Here is a 26,946-nt window from a genome sequence, read left to right as displayed (position 1 = left end):
CGGTGTCAAGTTTTGTTTGGGAATCGCTCCTGTGAAGTACCTTGGAATGTTTTATTAGGTTAAAGGCGCTGTCTAAATGCAAGTTGTAGCTTTGTGTTCGCCTGCAGCATTTTCCAACGGTATGATTGCTTCATCTGTGATGCTGTAGCAAATGTTTGATGGGATACATAGATATGGCCGTCCAGCCGAAGTGTTGCTGAGTAAAATGCAGACATGTGGCACCCCCTGACAGGAAGAGATGAAGGCAGTGCAATCAAGCAGCAACTGTCTTCACCTTTCAACATCATTTCCTCTGATTGTTTGAGGAACAGAGGATCAGATAATATTTTATTCTAATTCTACAGAAGCTTTTTGTCGAAAATTTCACATTAAGATTATTTTTAATAGCGGTAATTATAACCAATCCATCCGAAGTGTGCTGCCTGTCTGGTACATGTATTGATCAAGTACTGGAGGTTTCGGCAGACTTTGCACATGTTCAGGGTTATGTTTGGCATCTACAGGCCAAAAGACTACATTTCACAATTAATGCATAATTTCCCTTCCTGTTCTGTATTCTTTCCCTAATCTTTGCTGCCTGCCTGCAGTGTGCTTGGACATCAGCAGCCTGCTGCCCATAACTCAAGGAGCAGTGTGAGCTTGGGCAGTGGGTGTTGACATGCTATTAAAAAAAAAAGTTGATATGTGAAAGCAAATCAAAGCTAAGCTGCACTTTCCGTCATATGGAGAGTAAATCCTCCCCACGGTTAATGGGCAGACTTGGGCTCCTGAGCTGCTACATCAACGGTGCACCAGCTAAACAAGGCACTAGAAACAGCAACCCACAGCTCATTGTGCAGGCAATCCTGTGCAGCTCCAGCACGGAGCTGCATGATGCGATGGGTTGAAGTGCACTGCGTTATATCATCGATTAGTTGGCAATCTGATTTATGTCATTCTATTCCAAACGGTTCTGTGGCCATACATGCGTGAGGGAGAATAACTTTCGGTTTGAAATCTACTGCACTATTGACAAGTGATAACATTTTTATCATGTTCTTAAATGCCCCTTTTTTAATGTTAAGTGTTGATCAGAAAGTAACCACAATCCGTGTGACGGATGTGCCATTGGGGAGGTGGGAATTCCGGCAACTTCTTTTGCCTTCTGGTCAGGGACAGTTGTAGCACCCTCCACCTAATAGTGTTGCTACTGTCATCCACGGATGCACCTCAAACCTTCCTAGTCTTACGGCTCACCAAGTGGTGCATTTACCCAACGAGCTGTTGGGACCTGACTGGGAGGAGGGGTAAATATATCCTCCCCTCTCCTCAAGGCTCTTAATGGTGGCAATGAAGGCACCAGTGATCTCTGGATAGCCTTCAGAGCAGGAACCATAAAGGTCAATTATAGTGTCTCGACTGCCACTCGTCTAATTCAGTAGAAAACGAAGGATTAAACTTCGGACTTTCCTGGTCTGTCGAGCTTTGTACCACATCACATGGTGCAATCACTCGCTCAGGAGGATGGCGGTCTGGAAATGCTACCAAGATGATGAGTGAGAGCAGAATTAGCCTCCAGAGTTGGGAATATCTGCACTTTATTGATTTCTTTATACTGTTGAGCTCACCTCACTATCTGAACAAAATGTAAACATCAGCAGAGACACATGAAAGGATTTTAAAGCTAAATATGATTCATATACAATAGTGGTTCTAGGGGAGACAGGATTTTCTGCTGATAGTGGCTCATTTTTCTTTTATCATTAAAAATGAATACGAAAAACAGAAGGTAAAATTAACACGAATCTTTCAGTTTGAAGACAAATGTGCTCTTCAGAGGACCACTCAGCAGTCGGTTTAAGACCATGTTCTTGTTGCAGCTCTGAATTATATCTACATATATGTCTATATATGTAAAGGTTTTGTGTCTATTGTGTGCCCATCACTTGCCAAATGTTGCACTTCAGACATTACACTTCACAGTGTCATGTATGAAACAGAGTAAGAAAGCCAGTCATTGCCTGCTGGGTTTTCTGCACTTGGGGAGCCCTCAATCCACCGAGAAACATCAACCTCTCGATCTGACTTTATACAGCAATGAGATCTTGTGGCCTTAAAGGGACAGGCACGTTGAGGCACCTCTTTACCTGAGCAGCAGAGCAATACAGTATATAACGCTTCTGTCCTTGCCAAACAGCAGAAACCTAGGAAGTGTAGGACCATCCTTACAGTGCAGGACACCGCCAACCTTGGAAATACAGGTTGAGAGTCCGAAATCCAGAGTTCCAAAATTCAGAATGTTCCGGAATCCGGACACCGGGCCGATCCGTGGTGGGGTCATCTGGAAACCGGAAAATGTTCCGAAATCCGGACACCCCAGCCCTCGGCGACCCGACCTCACCCCGGCCCTTGGTGGCTCGACCTCGGCGCGGCCCAACCTCGCCCCGGCCCTCGGCGGCTTGACCTCACCTCGACTCCCCCCTCTCCCCCTTACCTCGGCTGCCAGACCCTACCTACCTCAACCCAGGCAAAGATGTTCCAAAATCCGGAAGTATTCGGAATGGCCTCGGTCCCGAGGTTTCCGGATTTCGGATGCTCAACCTGTAGTAGGAGAGATGATGAAATAATTCAGGAATTAAGGCTAAGCTGATGGAAAGCTTTATTTTCAAGATTTTCGGAGCAAAGGATGGCTGAAATCATTATTCCTGCCTTTGTTACCTCTAGACTTGTTATGTTCAGAATTAATGCCACAAGACTGTATACTGTAAGCTCAAACTGGTGACCTTGGTCTCTTTTTAGTAAGACTCCAGAGTGCTAAAACAACAAGGTAGCAAGCCTTTTATACCATCACAGCATGGGGTGTGAGTGAGCCGTAGGACTCCTGCAGTCACGCCCTCTGGTGGCAACTATATATAGCTACATACATAACAAGACTTGACTATTCCAATGCAAGCTTCTCACGTTGTACTCTATGTAAACTTGGGGTCATCCAAAGCCTGTGTCCTAACTCGCACCAAGTCCCATTCACCCATCACCCTGTGCTCGCTGACCTACTTTGGCTCCCAGTTAAGCAACTCCTCAATTTTAAAATTCTAATCCTTGTTTTCAAATCTCTCCATTGCCTCGCCCCTCCCTATCTCTGTAATCTCCTCCAGGCCAACAACCCTCCGAGATCTCTGTGCTCCTCCAATTTTTTGGCCTCTTGAGAACCCCCGATTTTAACCGCTCCACCATCGGTGGCCGTGCCTTCAGCTGCTTTGGCCCTAAGCTATGGAATTCCCTCGCTAAATCTACCTCTCTTCCATTAAGACGCTCCTTAGAACCTACCTCTCTGACTTAGCTTTTGGTGATCTGTCCTCGTATCTCCTTATGTAGCTCAGTGCCAAATTTTATTTGATCATACTCCTGTGAAGCACCTTGAGCTGCTTACTAAGTTAAAGGTCAAGTTGTTGTTGAAGGAAATTAGAAATTCCACAAGTTTGAGTTCCTGGGAAAAGTGGGATAGTGTAGCTGTCCATTAGATCTCATTATCGGCTTTCAGTAAAATATAAAGCAAACTGGCTTTGTGTCTGTATCCAGTTACTCTATCATTGTGTAATTGACTTTTGTTTTTGCAGTGAGAATTGATCAGAGTTCCATGTCCCCTATGGAGACTAAAACTGACAGTGAGGAAGACGATGACTCCCCTAATATATCCTTTGATAGCGTTCACGAGAGCAGCTCTGCCATTCTCAACATGTCGGGGACTATGAGAGAGTAAGTATTCACACCGTCTGCTGCCGCTGCCTTCTGTTTTACTGTTGGGATTATTACAAAATACCAACTGCCAGAATTGCATGTGAGACCTATCTGATGCTGTGCGAATTAATTGGTGTGCACTGCCACATAATCTAGCCTCTACCATGAATTTGTACTCTCCATCAGTTGGGCAGTTTGCACCTGAAATTCCTGGGAGAATCTATTGGTAGGGTTTTCTAACCAGAACAAGCCCAGTGGCTCACCTCATTTTGAGAGCACAAGAGCAACAAATCTTCCAAATGTAACTGGCTTCTATATGGGCACAACTTCTCGGGAACTGCAGTGATTTAGTAAACATATTTATTTTTGTGAGTTCTCTGGTTGCAGGATATCTGCAGTGTATTGTGTGTGTTAACTGTGTTGAAGTGACTAACCAGAGTGACGTGCTTCTATTTTTGCAGGGAGGACTCCATGTGGCCTATTGATCCGACCCGGTTGCTGGAGGATCCATATGGGTGAGTGTTTAAGGCAGGCTGTGAAGAGAACTACTAGGGGTAGTGGCTGCGTTGTTGTAGCTCTCTGGTTGTAATATATTTGTAACAATCATGGACATGAGCCACGTGGCACTTTGGCAGTCGACTATGTTCTAACGAAGGGTAAGAATTTGATCGATGCCTGTGACTTCCCACATAGTGGGATCTTGGGTTACAGCTGGTGTCATGTATAGAACAGAGGCCAGGTACCAAGGATGTCACAGAGGACTGTTGGAGAACAGGTTAAAGTGGGCCACTCATCACATTTTGTCTCGGCATTGAAGTAATGCATGGGGCGACAGATTGTGAGGAGGCAGTAACTGGGAAATTCCAGACGTGGGAAGAGAAGAACAAATAGAAATGATGGCGACCTCACTGAATTAGCTGATCACAACCAGGGCAAGTGGTGGGGACACTGCTGTTGACTGTAGAATCCCTGGATTAGGGAAGGAAAATGTGTCCTGGGTTCTTGCTCCTGATTTGCTATACAGTGGCTCCGACTGGAAGTCTGTGTGTACAGATGTCATGCGAGGTCGAGAATCGGCTGGTCTGTGATGACTCCACAGTCAGGTAGATGGACTGCTGAAATTCACGGTTGAGGCTCACACGAATAATGTCTGCTTCAAGAGGGCCTGGAGAGCAACAACCGCCCTTGGAGCTATACCCCAGCAAGGAGTCAGCATCTCCGGGAGAGGAGGGAATAAAATTGGGAAAAAAACTGAAATAGTGGGGATTTATGGGGTAGTACATTGCTCTCAGCCTAGTGCTGTCCCTATTTTAAGAGAATGAAGCATATAAGCATGAGGTTTAGCAGACCTTTTTTATAGATTAGCCTCACTCTACAGAGTAGTTTACTCTCTTTTTAATCACTTGCACATTTAAATATAATGCTTATGGTGATGCTGCTCAGAGGTTGAGCTGGTCTGGATCAGTTCCTATGGAGTGGAGGGTAGCCAATGTAACCCCACTTTTTAAAAAAGGAGGGAGAGAGAAAACAGGGAATTATAGACCGGTCAGCCTGACATCGGTAGTGGGTAAAATGATGGAATCAATTATTAAGGATGTCATAGCAGTGCATTTGGAAAGAGGTGACATGATAGGTCCAAGTCAGCATGGATTTGTGAAAGGGAAATCATGCTTGACAAATCTTCTGGAATTTTTTGAGGATGTTTCCAGTAGAGTGGATAAGGGAGAACCAGTTGATGTGGTATATTTGGACTTTCAGAAGGCGTTCGACAAGGTCCCACACAAGAGATTGATGTGCAAAGTTAGAGCACATGGGATTGGGGGTAGTGTACTGACATGGATTGAGAACTGGTTGTCAGACAGGAAGCAAAGAGTAGGAGTAAATGGGTACTTTTCAGAATGGCAGGCAGTGACTAGTGGGGTACCGCAAGGTTCTGTGCTGGGGCCCCAGCTGTTTACACTGTACATTAATGATTTAGATGAGGGGATTAAATGTAGTATCTCCAAATTTGCGGATGACGCTAAGTTGGGTGGCAGTGTGAGCTGCGAGGAGGATGCTGTGAGGCTGCAGAGCGACTTGGATAGGTTAGGTGAGTGGGCAAATGAATGGCAGATGAAGTATAATGTGGATAAATGTGAGGTTATCCACTTTGGTGGTAAAAACAGAGAGACAGACTATTATCTGAATGGTGACAGATTAGGAAAAGGGGAGGTGCAACGAGACCTGGGTGTCATGGTACATCAGTCATTGAAGGTTGGCATGCAGGTGCAGCAGGCGGTTAAGAAAGCAAATGGCATGTTGGCCTTCATAGCAAGGGGATTTGAGTACAGGGGCAGGGAGGTGTTGCTACAGTTGTACAGGGCATTGGTGAGGCCACACCTGGAGTATTGTGTACAGTTTTGGTCTCCTAACCTGAGGAAGGACATTCTTGCTATTGAGGGAGTGCAGCGAAGGTTCACCAGACTGATTCCCGGGATGGCGGGACTGACCTATCAAGAAAGACTGGATCAACTGGGCTTGTATTCACTGGAGTTCAGAAGAATGAGAGGGGACCTCATAGAAACATTTAAAATTCTGACGGGGTTAGACAGGTTAGATGCAGGAAGAATGTTCCCAATGTTGGGGAAGTCCAGAACCAGAGGTCACAGTCTAAGGATAAGGGGTAAGCCATTTAGGACCGAGATGCGGAGGAACTTCTTCACCCAGAGAGTGGTGAACCTGTGGAATTCTCTACCACAGAAAGTTGCTGAGGCCAATTCACTAAATATATTCAAAAAGGAGTTAGATGAGGTCCTTACTACTAGGGGAATCAAGGGGTATGGTGAGAAAGCAGGAATGGGGTACTGAAGTTGAATGTTCAGCCATGAACTCATTGAATGGCGGTGCAGGCTAGAAGGGCCGAATGGCCTACTCCTGCACCTATTTTCTATGTTTCTATATGTTATATTGTGCTATTGGTGGCAGCAGTAGTTTCACTGCAGTGTGATCATTAGTGCAGCTTCTCTGATATATTACGGACATTGTGGGGTTAGAAACATAGAAATTAGGTGCAGGAGTAGGCCATTCAGCCCTTCGAGCCTGCACCACCATTCAATGAGATCATGGCGGATCATTCATCTCAGTACCCCTTTTCCTGCTTTCTTTCCATACCCCTTGATCTCTTTAGCCGTAAGGACCATATCTAACTCCCTCTTGAATATATCCAATGAACTGGCATCAACAACTCTCTGCGGTAGAGAATTCCACAGGTTAACAACTCTGAGTGAAGAAGTTTCTCCTCATCTCGGTCCTAAATGGCTTACCCCATATCCTTAGACTGTGACCCCTGGTTCTGGACTTCCCCAACATCGGGAACATTCTTCCTGCATCTAACTTGTCCAATCCTGTCAGAATTTTATATGCTTCTATGAGATCCCCTCTCATTCATCTAAATTCCAGTGAATACAGGCCCAGTTGATCCAGTCTCTCCTCATGTGTCAGTCCTGCCATCCCGGGAATCAGTCTGGTGAACCTTCGCTTCACTCCCTCAATAGCAAGAATGTCCTTCCTCAGATTAGGAAACCAAAACTGAACACAATATTCCAGATGAGGCCTCACCAAGGCCCTGTATAACTGCAGTAAGACCTCCCTGCTCCTATACTCAAATCCCCTAGCTATGAAGGCCAACATGCCATTTGCCGCCTTCACCGCCTGCTGTACCTGCACGCCAACTTTCAATGACTGATGTACCATGACACCCAGGTCTCGTTGCACCTCCCCTTTTCCGAATCTGCCGCCATTCAGATAATCTGCCTTCGTGTTTTTGCCACCAAAGTGGATAACCTCACATTTATCCACATTATACTGCATCTGCCATGCATTTGCCCTCTCACCTAACCAGTCCAAGTCACCCTGTAGCCTCTTCGCATCCTCCTCATAGCTCACACCACCACCCAGCTTAGTGTCATCTGCAAACTTGGAGATATTACACTCAATTCCTTCATCTAAATCATTGATGTATATTGTAAATAGCTGGGGTCCCAGCACTGAGCCCTACAGCACCCCACTAGTCACTGCCTGCCATTCTGAAAAGGACCCGTTTATCCCGACTCTCTGCTTCCTGTCTGCCAACCAGTTCTCTATCCACTTCAATACATCACCCCAATACCATGTGCTTTAATTTTGCACACCAAGTTCTTATGTGGGACCTTGTCAAAAGCCTTTTGAAAGTCCAAATACACCACATCCACTGGTTCTCCCGTGTCCACTCTGCTAGTTACATCCTCAAAAAAATTCTAGAAGATTTGTCAAGCATAATTTCCCTTTCATAAATCCATGCTGACTTGGACCGATCCTGACACTGCTTTCCAAATGCCCTGCTATTTCATCTTTAATAATTGATTCCAACATTTTCCCCACTACCGATGTCAGGCTAACCGGTCTATAATTCCCCGTTTTCTCTCTCCCTCCTTTTTAAAAAAAAAAAGTGGTGTTACATTAGCTACCCTCCAGTCCATAGGAACTGATCCAGATTTGATAGACTGTTGGAAAATGATCACCAATGCATCCACGATTTCTAGGGTCACTTCCTTAAGTACTCTGGGATGCAGACTAGCAGGCCCTGGAGATTTATCGGCCTTCAATCCCATCAATTTCCCTAACACAATTTCCTGAATAATAAGGATTTCCTTCAGTTCCTCCTTGCTAGATCCTCGGTCCCCTAATATTTCAGGAAGGTTATTTGTGTCTTCCTTCGTGAAGACAGAACCAAAGTATTTGTTCAATTGGTCTGCCATTTCTTTGTTCCCCATTATAAATTCACTTGATTCTGACTGCAAGGGACCTACGTTTGTCTTCACTAATCTCTTTCTCTTCACACATCTATAGAAGCTTTTGCAGTCAGTTTTTATGTTCCCAGCAAGCTTCCTCTCATACTCTATATTTTCCTCCTCCTAATTAAACCCTTTGTCGTCCTCTGCTGAATTCTAAATTTCTCTCAGTCCTCAAGTTTGCTGCTTTTTCTGGCCAATATAAATGCCTCTTCCTTGGATTTAACACTGTCCCTAATTTCCCTTGTTAGCCACGGTTGAGCCACCTTCCCCATTTTATTTTTACTCCAGACAGGGATGTACATGTGTTGAAGTTCATCCACGTGATCTTTAAATGTCTGCCATTGCCTATCCACCGTCAACCCTTTAAGTATCATTCGCCAGTCTATTCTAGCCAGTTCACATCTCATGCCATCGAAGTTACCTTTCCTTAAGTTAAGGACCCTAGTCTCTGAATTAACTGTGTCATCCTCCATCTTAATAAAGAATTCAACCATATTATGGTCACTCTTCCCCAATCCCAATCTTCGCACAACAAGATTGCTAATTAGTCCTTTCTTATTACACATCACCCAGTCTAGGATGGCCAGCTCTCTAGTTGGTTCCTCGACATATTGATCAAGAAAACCATCACCAATACACTCCAGGAAATCCTCCTCCACCGTATTGCTACCAGTTTGCTTAGCCCAATCTATATGTACCTTTATTGCATGCACCATGATAACTGCTGTACCTTTATTGCATGCACCCCTGATTTCTTGTTTGATGCTGTCCCCAACCTCACAACTACTGTTTGGTGGTCTGTACATATCTTGCACTAGCGTTTTCAGTCCTTTGGTATTTCGCAGCTCTACCCATACAGGTTCCACATCATCCAAGTTAATGTCCTTCCTTATTATTGCGTTAATTTCCTCTTTAACCAGCAACGCTACCCCACCTCCTTTTGCCTCCTGAATGTTGAATACCCCTGGATGTTGAGTTCCCAGCCTTGGTCACCCTGGAGCCATGTCTCCGTAATCCAATTATATCATTTCATTAATAGCTGCCTGCGCAGTTAATTCGTCCACCTTATTATGAATACTCCTTGCATTGAGGCACAGAGTTCTTTTTAACACACTTTGTCCCTTTAGAATTTTGCTGTAATGTGGCCCTTTTTGATTTTTGCCTTGGGTTTCTCTGCCCTCCACTTTTACTTTTCTTCTTTCTATCGTTTGCTTCTGCCCCCATTTTACTTCCCTCTGTCTCTCTGCATAGGTTCCCACCCCACTAGCATATTAGTTTAACCCTTCCCCAACAGCACTAGCAAACACTCCCCCTAGGACATTGGTTCCAGTCCTGCCCAGATGCAGACCGTCCGGTTTGTACTGGTCCCACCTCCCCCAGAACTGGTTCCAATGTCCCAGGAATTTGAATCCATCTCTCCTGCATCACTCCTCAATCTTAGCTATCCTGCTTAGCATGATATAGTGCCCCTCCCCTTCCTAGTCCAGGAACACTGCGGCCAGCTCAGATCAACTATCTAAGCACAAAACAAAAAAATCTTATGGGATAGTACACTGTGCATTTACCCACTGAGGCATTACAGAGAACCATTCAGTTTTCTTTTATGTTCTTCCCATGACGCGTTAACCTACTAATTAACATGCAGAAGACTTGAGTTGCGTGGATTCCTGGAAAAATCAATTTGCTGGTTTCTGGGAGAATAACTGCATTGGAGATGAGGTTTTCTGAATGTGCATGTTTAGCTGATTCCTGCTCTATGACATCCCTGGTACCCCAAGTGGCTATTGATGCAAAGACTATTGGACAGGCTATTCTGAATTCGCACTACCTTTGGGGAGGCTTTCCGTTGGGAAATGGGGTGTGTGCCTGCAAGTTCCTGGTGGGTGAGGCTCCCTGCCGGTAATGTAAACTCACATTATCCAAAGGAAATTGGAGAAATATTTGATGATGAAGACTATAAAGGGAATTATAATAGATGTCAGGTTGAGAATGCGTCTGAGAATCAGGCTAAATATAGAAAGGTCAGAGGAGAAGTGAAAAATAAAATAAGAGGGGCAAAGAGAGGGTATGAGAATAGAATGGCAGCTAACATAAAAGGTGATCCAAAAGTCTTCTACAGGCATATAAATAGTAAAAGGGGTGGTAAGAGGAGGGGTGGGGCCGATTAGGGACCAAAAAGGAGACCTACGCCTGGAGGCAGAGGGTATGGCTGAGGTACTAAATGAGTACTTTACATCTGTCTTCACCAAGAAAGAGGATGCTGCCATAGACATAGTAAAGGAGGAAGTAGAGGAGATACTGGATGGGATAAGAATTTATAAAGACAAGGTACGAGAAAGGCTGGCTGTACTTAAAGTAGATAAGTCACCAGGACTGGATGGGCTGCAACTTAGGATGTTGAGGGAAGTGAAGGAAAAAATCGCGCAAGTACTGGCCGTAATCTTTCAATCCTCCTTTCGAAATGGGGATGTTGCCAGAGGCCTGGAGAATTGCAAATGTTATACCTTTGTTCAAAAAGGGGTGTAAAGATAAACCCAGCAACTACAGGCCAGTCAGTTTAACCTCAGTAGTGGGGAAGCTTTCAGAAACTATAATCTGGGACAAAATTAACAGCCAGTTGGACAAGTGTGGATTAATTAAGGAAAGCCAGCACGGATTTGTTAAAGGCAAATCGTATTTAACCAACTTGATTAGAGTTTTTTGATGAGATAACACAGGATTGATGAGTACAATGCGGTTGACGTGGTGTATATGGATTTCCAAAAAGCCACAAAGGTGACAAAATGCCACATAATAGGCTTGCCAGCAAAGTTGAAGCCCATGGAATAAAAGAGACAGTGGCAGCATGGATACGAAATTGTCTTAAGTGACAGGAAACAGAGAGTACTGGTGAATGGTTGTTTTTCGTACTGGAGGAAAGGTTCACAGTGGTGTTCGCCAGGGGCCGGCACTAGGACCACTGCTTCTCTTGATATATATTAATGACTTGGATGTGAGTATACAGGGCACAATTTCAAATTTGTAGATGATACAAAACTTGGAAGTATAGTGAACAGTGAGGAGGATAGTGATAGACTTCAAGAGGACATAGGCTGGTGGAATGGGCAGACAGGTGGCAGATGAAATTTAATGGAGAAAAGAGTGAAGTAATACATTTTGGTAGAAAGAATGAGGAGAGGAAATATAAACTAAAGGGTACAATTCTAAAGTGGGCACATTCAGGAAGGATAGAATAAAAGGAAAAGGAGGTGGGGTAGCATTGCTGGTTAAAGAGGAGATTAATGCAATAGTTAGGAAGGACATTAGCTTGGATGATGTGGAATCTATATGGGTAGAGCTGCAGAACACCAAAGGGCAAAAAACGTTAGTGGGAGTTGTGTACAGACCTCCAAACAGTAGTAGTGATGTTGGGGAGGGCATCAAACAGGAAATTAGGGGTGCATGCAATAAAGGTGCAGCAGTTATCATGGGTGACTTTAATATGCATATAGATTGGGCTAACCAAACTGGAAGCAATACGGTGGAGGAGGATTTCCTGGAGTGCATAAGGGATGGTTTTCTTGACCAATATGTCGAGGAACCAACTAGGGGGGAGACCATCTTAGACTGGGTGTTGTGTAATGAGAGAGGATTAATTAGCAATCTCGTTGTGCGAGGCCCCTTGGGGAAGAGTGACCATAATATGGTGGAATTCTACATTAGGATAGAGAATGAAACAGTTAATTCAGAGACCATGGTCCAGAACTTAAAGAAGGGTAACTTTGAAGGTATGAGACATGAATTGGCCAGGATAGATTGGCGAATGATACTTAAGGGGTTGACTGTGGATGGGCAATGGCAGACATTTAGAGACCGCATGGATGAACTACAACAATTGTACATCCCTGTCTGGCATAAAAATAAAAAAGGGAAGGTGGCTCAACCGTGGCTATCAAGGGAAATCAGGGATAGTATTAAAGCCAAGGAAGTGGCATACAAATTGGCCAGAAATAGCAGCGAACCCGAGGACTGGGAGAAATTTAGAACTCAGCAGAAGAGGACAAAGGGTTTGATTAGGGCAGGGAAAGTAGAGTACGAGAGCAAGCTTGCAGGGAACATTAAGACGGACTGCAAAAGCTTCTATAGATATGTAAAGAGAAAAAGGTTAATAAAGACAAATGTAGGTCCCCTGCAGTCAGAATCAGGGGAAGTCATAACAGGGAACAAAGAAATAGCAGACCAATTGAACAAGTACTTTTTTCGGTATTCACTAAGGAGGACACAAATAATCTTCTGGATATAAAAGGGGTCAGAGGGTCTAGTAGAAGGAGGAACTGAGGGAAATCCTTATTAGTCAGGAAATTGTGTTGGGGAAATTGATGGGATTGAAGGCCGATAAATCCCCAGGACCTGATGGTCTGCATCCCAGAATACTTAAGGAGGTGGCCTTGGAAATAGCGGATGCATTCACAGTCATTTTCCAACATTCCATAGACTCTGGATCAGTTCCTATGGAGTGGAGGGTAGCCAATGTAACCCCACTCTTTTTTTTTAAAAAAAGGAGGGAGAGAAAACAGGGAATTATAAACCGGTCAGCCTTACATCGGTATTGGGTAAAATGATGGAATCAATTATTAAGGATGTCATAGCAGCGCATTTGGAAAGAGGTGACATGATAGGTCCAAGTCAGCATGGATTTGTGAAAGGGAAATCCTGCTTGGCAAATCTTCTGGAATTTTTTGAGGATGTTTCCAGTAGAGTGGACAAAGGAGAACCAGTTGATGTGGTGTATTTGGACTTTCAGAAGGCTTTCGACAAGGTCCCACACAAGAGATTAATGTGCAAAGTTAAAGCACATGGGATTGGGGATAGTGTGCTGACATGGATTGAGAACTGGTTGTCAGACAGGAAGCAAAAGAGTAGGAGTAAATGGGTACTTTTCAGAATGGCAGGCAGTGACTAGTGGGGTACCGCAAGGCTCTGTGCTGGGGCCCCAGCTGTTTACATTGTACATTAATGATTTCGATGAGGGATTAAATGTAGTATCTCCAAATTTGCGGATGACACGAAGTTGAGTGGCAGTGTGAACTGCAAGGAGGATGCTATGAGGCCGCAGAGTGACTTGGATAGGTTGGATGAGTGGGCAAATGCATGGCAGATGAAGTATAATGTGGATAAATGTGAGGTTATCCACTTTGGTGGTAAAAACAGAGAGACAGACTATTATCTGAATAGTGACAGATTAGGAAAAGGGGAGGTGCAACGAGACCTGGGTGTCATGGTACATCAGTCATTGAAGGTTGGCATGCAGGTACAGCAGGCGGTTAAGAAAGCAAATGGCATGTTGGCCTTCATAGCGAGGGGATTTGAGTACAGGGGCAGGGAGGTGTTACTACAGTTGTACAGGGCCTTGGTGAGGCCACACCTGGAGTATTGTGTACAGTTTTGGTCTCCTAAATTGAGGAAGTAAATTCTTGCTATTGAGGGAGTGCAGCGAAGGTTCACCAGACTGATTCCCGGGATGGCGGGACTGACATATCAAGAAAGACTGGATCAACTGGGCTTGTATTCACTGGAGTTCAGAAGAATGAGAGGGAATCTCATAAAGGTTTAAAATTCTGACGGATTTAGACAGGTTAGATGCAGGAAGAATGTTTCCAATGTTGGGGAAGTCCAGAACCAGGGGTCACAGTCTCAGGATAAGGGGTAAGTCATTTAGGACCGAGATGAGGAGAAGCTTCTTCACCCAGAGAGTGGTGAACCTGTGGAATTCTCTACCACAGAAAGTTGTTGAGGCCAATTCACTAAATATATTCAAAAAGGAATTAGATGTAGTCCTTACTACTAGGGGGATCAAGGGGTATGGCGAGAAAGCAGGAATGGGGTACTGAAGTTGCATGTTCAGCCATGAACTCATTGAATGGCGGTGCAGGCTCGAAGGACCGAATGGCCTACTCCTGCACCTATTTTCTATGTTGCTATGTTTCTATGAAGAGAGAGACCTGGGGGTATATGCACAAATCGTTGAAGGTGGCAGGGCAGGATGAGCAAGCAGTTAAAAAAGCTTATGGAATCCTGGGCTTCATGAATAGAGGTATAGAGTACAAAAGCGTGGAAATGATGATGAACCTGTATAAAACACGAGTTTGGCCTCAACTGGAGTGTTGTGTCCAATTCTGGGGACTGCGCTTTCGGAGAGGGTGAGACTACTTTCAAAAGGAAGTTGGATAAGTACCTGAAAGAAAAAGATTTGCAGGGCTGGGCTACGGGGAAAGAGTGGGGCAATGGGACTAGCTGAGGTGCTCTTGCAGAGAGCCGGCACAGGCTCGACGGGCTGAATGGCCGCCTTCCGTGCTGTAACCATTCTATGATTCTCTGTTTCTATAAATTGGGATTAGATTAGAAAGCTCCAATTGAATAACTAGGACAGGCTCAACTAGCACATCCTGCTCCTGTGCAGCAAACCGTGCTTCTGTTAGCAGTCCATAAACAAGAGTGTGAATGTGAATCCATTATTTTAAAAAATGGTAAACATAGAATGCTACAGCTCAAATGGCAGTCGTCATGGCAACGTGTGTAGGTAGCAATACTACTGAGTGTTTATTAAGCCTCTTTTTGAACAAAATCCATTTTACTAATGAAATGGGATAAAACGGGAACGGTAGCATAGTGGTACTGTTACTGGACTACTAATCCAGAGGCTTGGACTAATGATCCAGAGATGTGAGTTCAAATCCCACCACTGCAACTGGGGAATTTAAATTAGTTAATTAAATAAATCTGGAATAAAAAGCTAGTATCAGGAATGGTAACCATGAAACTATCGGATTGTCGTAAAAACCCATCTGGTTCACTAATGTCCTTTAGGGAAGCAAATCTGTTGCCGTTACCCAGTCTGGCCTATATGTGACTCCAGACCCACAGCAATGCGGTTCACTCTTAACTCCCTCTGAAATGGCCTAGCAAGCCACTTGGTTGTAACAACCCGCGACGACAACCAATAAGAATAAAACCGGACGGACCACCCGGCATCGACCTCGGCACCGGCTTCGGACATGTCAACAGCACACCCAGCTGAGTCAACCCTGCAATGTCCTCCTAACCAACATCTGGGGACGTGCCACAATTGGGAGAGCTGTCCCACAGACTAGTCAAGCAACAACCTGACATAATCATACTCACAGAATCATACCTTTCAGCCAGTGTTCCATACTCCTCCATCACCATCCCTGGCTATGTCCTGTCCCACCAGCAAGACAGACCCACCAGAGATGGCAGCACAGTGGTATACAGTCAGGAGGGAGTGGCCCTGGGATTCCTGCACATTGACTCTGGACTCCATGAAGTCCCATGGCTTCAGGTCAAGCATGGGAAAGGAAACCTCCTGCTGATTACCACATACAGCTTTCCCTCAGCTGATGAATCAGTACTCCTCCATGTTGGACACCACTTGAAAGAAGCACTGAGGGTAGCAAGGGTACAGAATGTACTCTGGATGGGGGACCTCAATGTCCATCACCAAGAGTGGCTTGGTAGCACCATTACTGACCGAGTTGGCCGAGTCCTGAAGGACATAGCTGCCATATTGGGCCTGAGGCAGGTGGTGAGAGAATCCAACATGAGGGAAAAACCTACTTGACCTAGTCCTCATCAATCTACCTGTCGCAGATGCATTTGTAGCAGTGACCACCATACAGTCATTGTGGAGACGAAGTTCTGTCTTCACACTGAAGACACTCTCCATCGTGTTGTGTGGCACTACCACTGTGCTAAATGGGATAGATTCAGAACCGATCTAGCAGCTCAAAATTGGCATCCATGAGGCGCTGTGGGCCATCAGCAGCAACAGAAATGTAATCCACCACAATCTGTAACCTTATGGCCCAGCAATTCCCTCATCCTACCATTACCATCATGCCAGGGGGCCAACCCTGGTTCAGTGAGGAGCGTAGAAGAGCATGCCAGGAGCAGCACCAGGCATATTAAAAATGAGGTGCCAACCTGAGTAAGCTGAAACTCTGGATTACATGCATGATAAAAAAGCAGAAGCAGCATGCTATAGACAGGGCTAAGCAATTCTACAATCAATGGATCAGATCAAAGCTCTGCAGTCCTGCCACATCCAGTTGTGAATGGTGATGGACCATTAAACAACTAACGGAAGGAGGAGGCTCCATGAATAGGAGTGGGAGGTCAAGGCCCATAAAAAGGCCAGCAGCAGTTCGTGAGGAGCCATCTAGTGCAGGGACAAAAAGTTTAAAAAAAACAAATCAAATCGAAGTGTGACGTCACAGCCAAGCGGGTAAGTGATTGGCTGGTGGATTGGTGAGTATTTTTCTTTTTCTTTTCAATAGGAAACCCTTTGGCATTGTTGTAAGTAGCATCTGCCAGTAAATATATGTGATCTTTAGTATCTAAGGAGAGCCAGTTAATTAAATCGGCTGTTTGCTGAGTAGTGGCTGGGTGTGTTGTGCTAAGGTTTAGAGTTTAGTTCTACTCAATAGTTGCGAGTGTAACTAGAGGGATGGCAGGGCAGCTCAGTCCCATGGGTTGTACATCCTGTGGCATGTGGGAAGTCCCGGGTGTTTCGCGCAGCCGGAGCGACCACGTGTGCGGGAGGTATCTCCAGCTGCACCAACTCGAGCTCTGCGTTTCGGAGCTTGAGCGGCAGCTGGGGTCACTGCGGTGCATCCACGAGACTGAGAGCTACGTGGATAGCATGTTTCTAGAGGCGGTCACCCCACAGCTTAAGAGTGTGCAGGCAGAGAGGGAGTGGGTGACCGTCAGACAGAAGAGGAGGACTAGGCAGGTGTAGTGCAGGAGTCCACTGAGTCCATCTCGCTCTCCAGCCGGTACTCTGTTCTGAGGAGTGGCTCTGGGGAGTGCAGCCAGAGCCAAGTCCACGGCACCACGGGTGGCTCAGCTGCACGGAAGAAGGAAGAAGAATGGAAGAGCTGTAGTGGTAGTGGAATCAATAGTCAGGGGAGCAGACAGGCAGGATGGTATGTTGCCTCCCTGGTGCCAGGGTCAAGGATGTCACTGAGCGGCTGCAGGGCATTCTGGGGGGAGAGGATGAACAGCCAGAGGCCGTGGTCCACATCGGTACCAATTGTAAAGTCCTGTCCCCTCAGTACAGATTCACACGAGGCATGTAGTGAAGTCAAGGTCACTCTGGACCTGCACCTTTATTTCACAGCTCTGGAATGCTGCACTTGCCTGAGACCTGTCCTGATATACCTGTCTCTTGCAAGTGCACCCCTGGTGGTGAGGTATGCTGGTGGTTACAGGTCATATCTTATTACAGTCATGTATAGCATGTTAGGATACAGTTATATATAATAATGTAAGATACATGACATAACCCTCCCCCAAGGTCTTATTATCTTTATAGGTTCAGTCTCTCAGGTGGTCTACGCTCTCGCATGGAGCGTCTGAGTTGTGGTTCAGTTGTTTGCCTTGGTGTCTGTTTTTCTTTGGGTGTGGTTGCTGGTATCTCGCCTGGGCTGTCTATTGGGATTGCCCTTTCCTCAGGTTGTTCCCTCTCTGTCCACCAGGTGTGGTGCGAGTTCCACATTGTAGTCTGCCTCTGGTTCCGCAGTGTTGTTGGTAAATCTGCTTTTGACTTGGTCTGCATGCCTCCGGCAGGTTTTGCCATTGTCCATTTGGACTACCAGTAGCCTGTTTCCTTCCTTGCCCGTTACTGTCCCTGCAAGCCATTTGGGACCCCAGCCATAGTTTAGTACAAACACTTTGTCCCCAATCTCATTCCATCTCCCCCTCGAATTTCTGTCATGGTACTCAGTCAGCTTACGGCGCTTTGCCTCAATGATTTCGTGCATGTCTGGGAGGATTAATGAGAGCCTTGTTTTTAAAGTCCTTTTCATCAATAGTTGCGCGGGGGGGGGATCCCAGTCAGTGAGTGCAGACGAGATCTGTATGCCAGCAGCAGCAGGCGACCCTGCAGCGTGGGACCTTGGATTTTAAGCATGCCTTGTTTAATGATTTGCACTTCTCTCCGCCTGGCCGTTGGAGGCCGGCTTGAACAGTGCCGTCTTGACGTGATTTATGCCGTGGTCAATTATAAAGTCTTGGAATTCTGCGCTGGTGAAGCACGGACCATTGTCACTGACCAATGTGTCAGGGATTCCGTGCGTTGCAAACATGATTGCGAGGCTCTCCACAGTGGTGGAGGTTGTGCTCGAGTTTAAAATGGTGCATTCGATCCACTTTGAAAATGCATCTACAACTAAGAGGAACATTTTGCCCATGAATGGGCCCGCATAGTCTACGTGCACCCGCAACCACGGTTTGGTGGGCCAGGGCCAGGGGCTCAGTGGAGCCTCCCTGGGGGCATTGCTGAGTTGGGCACAAATGGTGCACCTTCGGACGCAGAGCTCCAAGTCCGCGTCCATACCAGGCCACCAGACGTGGGATCTGGCTATGGCCTTCATGAGAACGATCCCCGGGTGCTCGCGGTGGAGCTCCCGGACAAATGCCTCTCTGCCTCGCAGGGGCATGACTATTCGGCTGCCCCACATCAGGCAGTCTGCTTGTAGTGATAGCTCATGCATGCGCCTGTGAAAGGGTTTTAATTCCTCGGGGCAGGCATCGTGAGACTCTGCCCAGTCACCGGTTAGGACACATCTTTTTACTAAGGATAACGTGGCGTCGCTGGCCGTCCAGGCTCTAATTTGGCGAGCCGTCATGGGCGAACCTGTGGACTCAAAGGCATTGATTGCCATGACTATCTCACAGTCCTGTTCGTCAGACCCTTCCGTGGTCGCCAGGGGTAGCCTGCTGAGCGCGTCGACACATTTGTCTGTCTGGCCTGTGCCTTATTGTGCAGTCGTAGGACACCAGCATGAGTGCCCACCGTTGAATTTGCACCGAGGCGTTGGCGTTTATTGCCTTGCTCTCGGATAGGAGGGATGTGAGGGGCTTGTGGTCGGTTTCTAACACGAACTTGGCCCCGAAAAGGTATTGGTGCAGCTTTTTGACACTGTACACGCATGCGAGCGCCTCCTTCTCTACCATTCCGTACCCGCGCTCCGCCCACGAAAGTGACCTGGAGGCATAAGCTATGGGTTGTAATTTGCCCGCACTATTGACATGTTGCAAAACGCACCCGACCCCATATGCTGACGCATCGCATGTGAGAACTAGCTTTTTACCTGGGTCAAAGAAAGTCAAAACACTGTTTGGAACACAGAAGGTTGCGTGCCTTATTGAAGGCGCGTGCCTTGGCGTCCCCCCAAAACCAATCGCACCCCTTCCTGAGTAGCACGTGGAGAGGCTCCAGCAGCGTGCTTAAGTTCTGCATAAAGTTCCCAAAGTAATTGAGTAGCCCGAGAAAGGCACGCAGTTCTGAGACATTCCGGGACCTGGGTGCCAGGCGAATTGCTTCTGTTTTGGACTCTGTTGGGCGGATTCCATCAGCGGCAATCCTTCTGCCCAAAAATTCAACATCGGGTGCGAGAAACAGGCACTTGGATTTCTTGACTCGTAGCCCTACCCGATCCAACCGCTTTAGTACTGCCTCCAAATTACGGAGATGGGAGTCGGTGTCCCTGCCCGTGATAAGTATGTCGTCTTGAAATACAACCGTCCCCGGGATGGACTTGAGCAGACTCTCCATGTTGCGCTGGAATATGGCAGCTGCCGACCTGATGCTGAATGGGCATCGATTGTACATGAAAAGGCCTCGATGTGTGTTGATGGTGGTGAGTAGCTTGGATTCCTCGGTCAATTCTTGCGTCATATACGCAGATGTGAGGTCTAATTTTGAGAAAAGTTTACCTCCAGCCAATGTGGCAAATAAGTCCTCCGCTCTGGTCCTGTAGGGGAGACTCTGTTTATGGTAGATTTGTAGTCCCCAAGTTTCGTACGGATCCATCAGGCTTCATGACTGGGACGATGGGACTTGCCCAGTCGCTAAATTCCACAGGTGATATAATGCCTTCCCGCAGAAGCCTGTCTAGTTCGTTCAATCTTTTCCCTCATCACATAGGGTACAGCTCTGGCCTTGAGATGGACCGGTCTAGCATCCTGTGTGATGTAGATTTTGACTTTGGCCCCTTTGAAAGTGCCCACACCTGACTGAAAAAGCTGTTCAAATCGCTTTATAACAGTTGAGCAGGAGGTCTGTTCCTCTAATGACATGGCATGGACATCATCCCATTTCCAGTTTAGTTTTGCCAGCCTGCTTCTCCCCAGCAGTGCTGGGGGGGTCTCCGGGGACAATCCACAGGGGAAGTCGGTTCACTGTCCCTTTGTGTGTGACCAAGAGCATGGCGCTGCCGAGGACTGGTACGATTTCTTTGGTATAGGTCCTTAGTGTGGTGTCGACCCTGTCTCTTTTATGCGGCCACAGTTGTTCAAATTGTTGAGCGTCCATGAGAGATTGACTCGCTCCCGTTTCCAGCTCCATGTTGACAGATATCCTGTTGAGTAGGACCCTCATTATTATAGGAGGCGTCCTGTTGTAGGAGCAGCGGCCATCGATCGTGTTGACCCGCTGTACACCGGTGTCCCGGGTACTGTCCCCACCATCTTCTGGTCCGCTTTCCGACCCATCCGATTCGTATACCAGCCGAGCTGCCGTTTTTTTGCACATGCGGGCCAAATGCCCTGTATATTCACAATTTCTGCAAACAGCCTGCTGAAATCGACATCCCCTTGATGAGTGCCCACCCCGACACCTCCAGCACAGACCTGTTCCATTGTTCAAAGTGTTCCCAAAGAATGAGCTGCGTCTGGCTGATCTCTCTTGAGCTTCTCTCAGTTTGTCTGTGTGTGGGGGTAGCAGCTTGATGGCTTCTGCCTGCTGTCGAGAGCCTGTTCTCCCGGTTTTGTCTGTGTGTGAGGGTAGCAGCTTGTTTAGTGCTGTGAACTTCTTCCGATATTTCGTTAGTTGTCGTACCTGCATTGTAAATCAACCTCGTTTCTTCTTTCCCTACCAAGAATGTCTGTGCAACCAGTGCTGATGCCTCTAAGGTCAGGTTCTTGGTCTCTGAGCTTTCGGAATATACCTGCGTGGCCTATTCCTTCAATGAAAAAGTCTCTCAGCATTTCTCTCCTCAGTTCATCGGAGAACTCGCGTAAACTAGCCAGCCTCCGAAGTTCCGCCACGAAGTCGGGTATGCTCTGGCCCACACAGCGTCTGTAGTTGTAGAACCTGTGTCTGGCCATGTGTAGGCTGCTTGCTGGCTTCAGGTGGTCTCTTACCAGTGTGCTCAATTCTTCAAACGACTTGCTTGCTGGTTTCTCGGGTGCCAACAGATCCTTCATTAAAGCGTATGTTTTCGAGCCACAGCTGGTCAAGAGATGGGCTCTTCTCTTGTCTGCCTTATCGTCGCCTAACTAGTCTTTGGTTACAAAGCTTTGCTGGAGCCTTTCTATAAAGTCCTTCCAATTGTCTCTCGCATTGTACTTTTCATCTGATCCGTTGTTCGCCATTCTGTGGATTCTGTAATCCCGTAACCCGTCGCCACTGTAAAGTCCTGTCCCCTCAGTACAGATTCACACGAGGCATGTAGTGAAGTCAAGGTCACTCTGGACCTGCACCTTTTCTTTCACAGCTCTGGAATGCTGCACTTGCCTGAGACCTGTCCTTATATACCTGTCTCTTGCAAGTGCACCCCTGGTGGTAAGGTATGCTGGTGGTTACAGGTCATATCTTATTACAGTCATGTATAGCATGTTAGGATACAGTTATCTATAATAATGTAAGATACATGACACCAATGACATAGGAAGAGGGATGAGGTCCTGCAGGCAGAGTTTAGGGAACTAGGAGAGAGATTAAAAAACAGGACCTCAAAGGTAGTAATCTCTGGATTATTCCCAGTGCCACGAGCTAGTGAGTACAGAAATAGGAGGATAGAGCAGATGAATACGTGGCTGGAGACATGGTGCAGGCAGCAAGGCTTTAGTTTCCTGAAGCATTGGGACCGCTTTTAGGGGAGGTAGGACCTATACTAGCCAGACAAGTTGCACCTCAAGAGCCGGGACCCAATATCCTTGCCGGGAGATGGTTGCTAGTGCTGTGGGGGGCGGGGGGCGGGGGGGGGGGGGTTGAACTAGCTTGGCAGGGGGATGGGAACTTGAGAATAGATTCAGTAGGGAGAGTAGTAAAGCTGGAATTAGAAAGCAAAAATAAAGAAAGTGCGTTTGAAGGATAGAGGAAACAAGTAGGAAAAAAGGATTAAAAAATCAAACTTAAAGGCACTTTGTCTTAACGCACGTAGCATTTTAACCTCCATATTGATTGGACAGATCAAATTGGTCAGGGTAGCCTTGAGGAGGAGCTCATAGAGTGCGTAAGGGATGGATTCCTTGAGCAGTATGTAATGGAACCAATCAGGGGGCAGGCTATCTTCGATCTGGTTCTGTGTAATGAGATAGGATTAATAAACAATCTCCTAGTAAAGGATTCCCTCGGAATGAGTGATCAAAGCATGATTGAATTTCAAATTCAGATGGAAGGTGAGAAAGTTGGATCTCTAACCAGCGTACTAAGCTTAAATAAAGGAGACTATGAAGGTATGAGAGCAGAGTTGGGTAAAGTGGACTGGGAAATAGATTAAAGTGTAGGACAGTTGATGAACAGTGGTGTACATTTAAGGAGATATTTCACAACTCAAGAAAAATATATTCCAGTGAGGAGGAAAGGATGTAAGAGAAAAGATAGCCATCCATGGTTAATTAAAGAAATAAAGAAAAATATTCAATTAAAAACTGGGAAGTTTTTAAAAGCCAGCAAAGAATGACTAAAAAAAATGATTAAGAAAGGAAAGATAGACTATGACCGTAAACAAGCACAAAATATAAAATCAGATAGCAAGAATTTCTATAGGTATATAAAAAGGAAAAGGGTGGCTAAAGTAAATGTTGGTCCCTTTGAGGACGAGGCCAGGGAATTAGTAATAGGGAACATGGAGATGGCAGAAAGTCTGAACAAATATTTTGTATCAGTCTTTACGGTAGAGGACACTAACAATATTCCGACAGTGGTTAGTCAAGGGGCTATGGGGGTAAGGAACTTATCACAATCACTAAGGAGGTGGTGCTCAGTAAGATAATGGGACTAAAGGCAGATACATCCCCTGGACCTGATGGCTTGCATCCTAGGGTCTTAAGAGACGTAGCAGCAGGGATTGTGGATGCATTGGTTGTAATTTACCAAAATTCCCTGGATTCTGGGGAGGTCCCAGCAGATTGGAAAACTACAAATGTAACGCCCCTATTTAAAAAAAGGATGCTGACAAAAAGCAGGAAACTATAGACCAGTTATTCTAACATCTGTGGTTGGGAAAATGTTGGAGTCCATTATTAACGAAGCAGTAGCAGGACATTTTGGAAAAGCAAAATTCGGTCAGGCAGAGTCAGCATGGATTTATGAAGGGGAAGTCATGTTTGACAAATTTGCTGGAGTTCTTTGAGGATGTAACGAACAGGGTGGATAAAGGGGAACCAGTGGATGTGGTGTATTTGGACTTCCAGAAGGCATTTGACAAGGTGCCACATAAAAGGTTACTGCACAAGATAAAAGTTCACGGGGTTGGGGGTAATATATTAGATGGATAGAAGATTGGCTAACTAACAGAAAACAGAGAGTCGGGATAAATGGTTCATTCTCTGTTTGGCAAACAGTAACTAGTGGGGTGCCGCAGGGATCAGTGCTGGGACCCCAACTATTTACAATCTATATAAACGACTTTGAAGAAGGGACTGAGTGTAAAGTAGCCAAGTTTGCTGACGATACAAAGATGGGAGGAAAAGGAATGTGTGAGGAGGACACGCAAAATCTGCAAGAGGACATAGACTAAGTGAGTGGGCAAAAATTTGGCAGATGGAGTATAATGTTGGGAAAGTGTGAGTGCACTTTGGCAGAAAAAATCAAAGAGCAAGTTATTATTTAAAAGGAGAAAGATTGCAAAGTGTCACAGTACAGCGGGACCTGGGGGTACTTGTGCATGAAACACAAGGATAGTATGCAGGTACAGCAAGTGAAGGCCAATGGTATCTTGGTAAAGGGGATGGAGTATAAAAGCAGGGAAGGATTGCTACAGCTTTATAAGATATTGGTGAGGCCACACCTGGAATACTATGTGCAGTTTTGGTTTCCATATTTACGAAAGGATATACTTGCATTGGAGGCAGTTCTGAGAAGGTTCACCAGGTTGATTCCGGGGATGAGGGGTTTGACTTGTGAGGAAAGGTTGAGTAGGTTGGACCGCTACTCATTGGAATTCAGAAGAATGAAAGGTGATCTTATCGAAACGTATAAGATTATGAAGGGGCTTGACAAGTGGATGCAGAGAGGGTGTTTCCACTAATGGGAGACTAGAACTAGAGGGCATGATCTTAGAATAAGGGGCTACCCATTTAAAACTGAGATGAGGAGAAATTTCTTCTCTCAGCGGGTTGTTAATCTGTGGAATTCGCTGCGTTAGAGAGCTGTGGAAGCTGGGACATTGACTACATTTACGACAGAAATAGATAGTTTCTTAAGTGATAAGGGGTTATGGGGAGCGAGCGGGGAAGTGGACTTGAGTCCATGATCTTATTAAATGGCGGAGCAGGCTCAAGGGGCCATAGGGCCTACTCCTGTTCCTATTTCTTAGTTCTTGTGTTCTTATTATCCTCATTGATGGTAGAGCCCAGCATGTAAGTGCAAAAGGCAAGACTGAAGCATTTACAACCATCTTCAGCCCGAAGTGCCAAGTGGATGATCCATTTTGGCCTTCTCCTGAGCTCCCCACCATCACAGAAACTAGCCTTAAGCCAATTCGATTCACTCCACGTGATATCAAGAAACTGCTGAGCCTGGTGGATACAGCAAAGGCTATGGACCCCGACAACATTCCGGCTGTTGTGCTGAAAATTTGTGCTCCAGAACTAGCCGTGCCTCTAGCCAAGCTTTTCCAGGACAGCTACAATACTGACATCTATCTGACCATATGGAAAACTGCCCAGAAATGTCCTGTCCACAAAAAGCAGGACAAATCCAATCTGGCCAATTTCCGCCCCATCAATCTATTCTCAATCATCAGCAAAGTGATGGAAGGTGTCATCGACAGTGCTATCAAGCGGCACTCACCAATAACCTGCTCACCGATGCCCAGTTAGCATTCTGCCAGAACCACTCGGCTCCAGACCTCTTTATAGCCTTGGTTCAAACATGGACAAAAGAGCTAAATTCCAGAGGTGAAGTGAGAGTGACTGCCCTTGACATCAAGGCAACATTTAATCGAGTGTGGCATCAAACAACCCTAGTCAAACTGAAATCAATGGGAATCGGAGACAAAACTCTCCACTGGCTGGAGTCATATCTAGCGCAGCACATTGCTGCAGGAATTCCTCAGGGCAGTGTCCTAGGCTCAATCATCTTCAGCTGCTTCATCAATGACCATCGCTCCATCATAAGGTCAGAAGTGGGGATGTTCGCTGATTACTGCACAGTGTTCGGTGCCATTTGCAACTCCTCAGATAATGAACCAGTCAATGCCCGCAAGACATGGACGACATTCAGGCTTGGGCTGATAAGTGGCAAGTAATATTCGCGCCACAAAAGTGCCAGGCAATGACTATCTCCAACAAGCGAGAGTCTAACAACCGCCCCTTGACATTCAACGACATTACCATCTCAATCCGCCACCATCAACATCCTGGGGGTCACCATTGACCGGAAACTTAACTGGACCAGCCACAGAAACACTGTGGCAACAAGAGCAGTTCAGAGGCTGGGTATTCTATGGTAAGTGTTTCATCTCCTGATTCCCCAAAGCCTTTCCACCATCTACAAGGCACAAGTCAGGAGTGTGATGAAATACTCTCCACTTGCCTGGATGAGGCAAGAAGCTCGACATCATCCAGGACAAAGCAGCCCACTTGATTGGCACCCCATCCACCACCTTAAACATTAACTCCTTCCACCAGTGGCGTAACATAGCTGCTGTGTGTGTATCATCTACAAGATGCACTGCAGCAACTCGTCAAGGCTTCTTCGTCAGCACCTTCCAAACCTGTGACCTCTACCACCTAGAAGGACAAAAGCAGCAGGTGCATGGGAACACCATCATCTCCACATCTCCCTCCAAGTCACACATCATCCTGACTTGGAAATATATCACCGTTCCTTCATCGTTGCAGGGTCAAGATCCTGGAACTCCCTAACAGCACTGTGGGAGTACCTTCACCACATGGATTGCAGCGGTTCAAGAAGGTGGCTCACCACCATCTACTCAAGGGCAGTTAGGGAGGGGCAATAAAGGCCAGTGATGTCCACATCCCAGGAACAAATTTTAAAAACCTAGTCTAGAATTAGGCCCTCTTCAAACAAAATCATTTATGCACAATAATTTTGACGGCTTGGTTTTCCAAGTTTCACTTTTTAAAAAAAGAAAACACATTTCTATTTCCCCTCTTCCCCCTTTTT

At 46.1% G+C, this 26,946-nt stretch overlaps 1 protein-coding gene across 3 annotated transcripts in view; it reads left to right on the top strand.

The window, feature by feature from the left end:
* Window positions 1-26,946, top strand: part of LOC139265696 (Krueppel-like factor 8) — a 217,055-nt gene that overhangs the window by 164,070 nt on the left and 26,039 nt on the right. For all 3 annotated transcript variants that reach the window (XM_070882945.1, XM_070882946.1, XM_070882947.1), the window contains 2 exons: window positions 3,597-3,735; window positions 4,179-4,232. In XM_070882945.1, the coding sequence (XP_070739046.1) occupies window positions 3,597-3,735; window positions 4,179-4,232 (193 nt within the window). The remainder of the gene's footprint in view (window positions 1-3,596; window positions 3,736-4,178; window positions 4,233-26,946) is intronic.

The sequence above is a fragment of the Pristiophorus japonicus genome, chromosome 6 (genome assembly GCF_044704955.1).
Source record: "Pristiophorus japonicus isolate sPriJap1 chromosome 6, sPriJap1.hap1, whole genome shotgun sequence".
Classification (NCBI taxonomy): domain Eukaryota; kingdom Metazoa; phylum Chordata; class Chondrichthyes; family Pristiophoridae; genus Pristiophorus; species Pristiophorus japonicus.
Note: the sequence above shows the minus strand (reverse complement) of the source record. Positions and strands in the feature narration are given on the sequence as shown.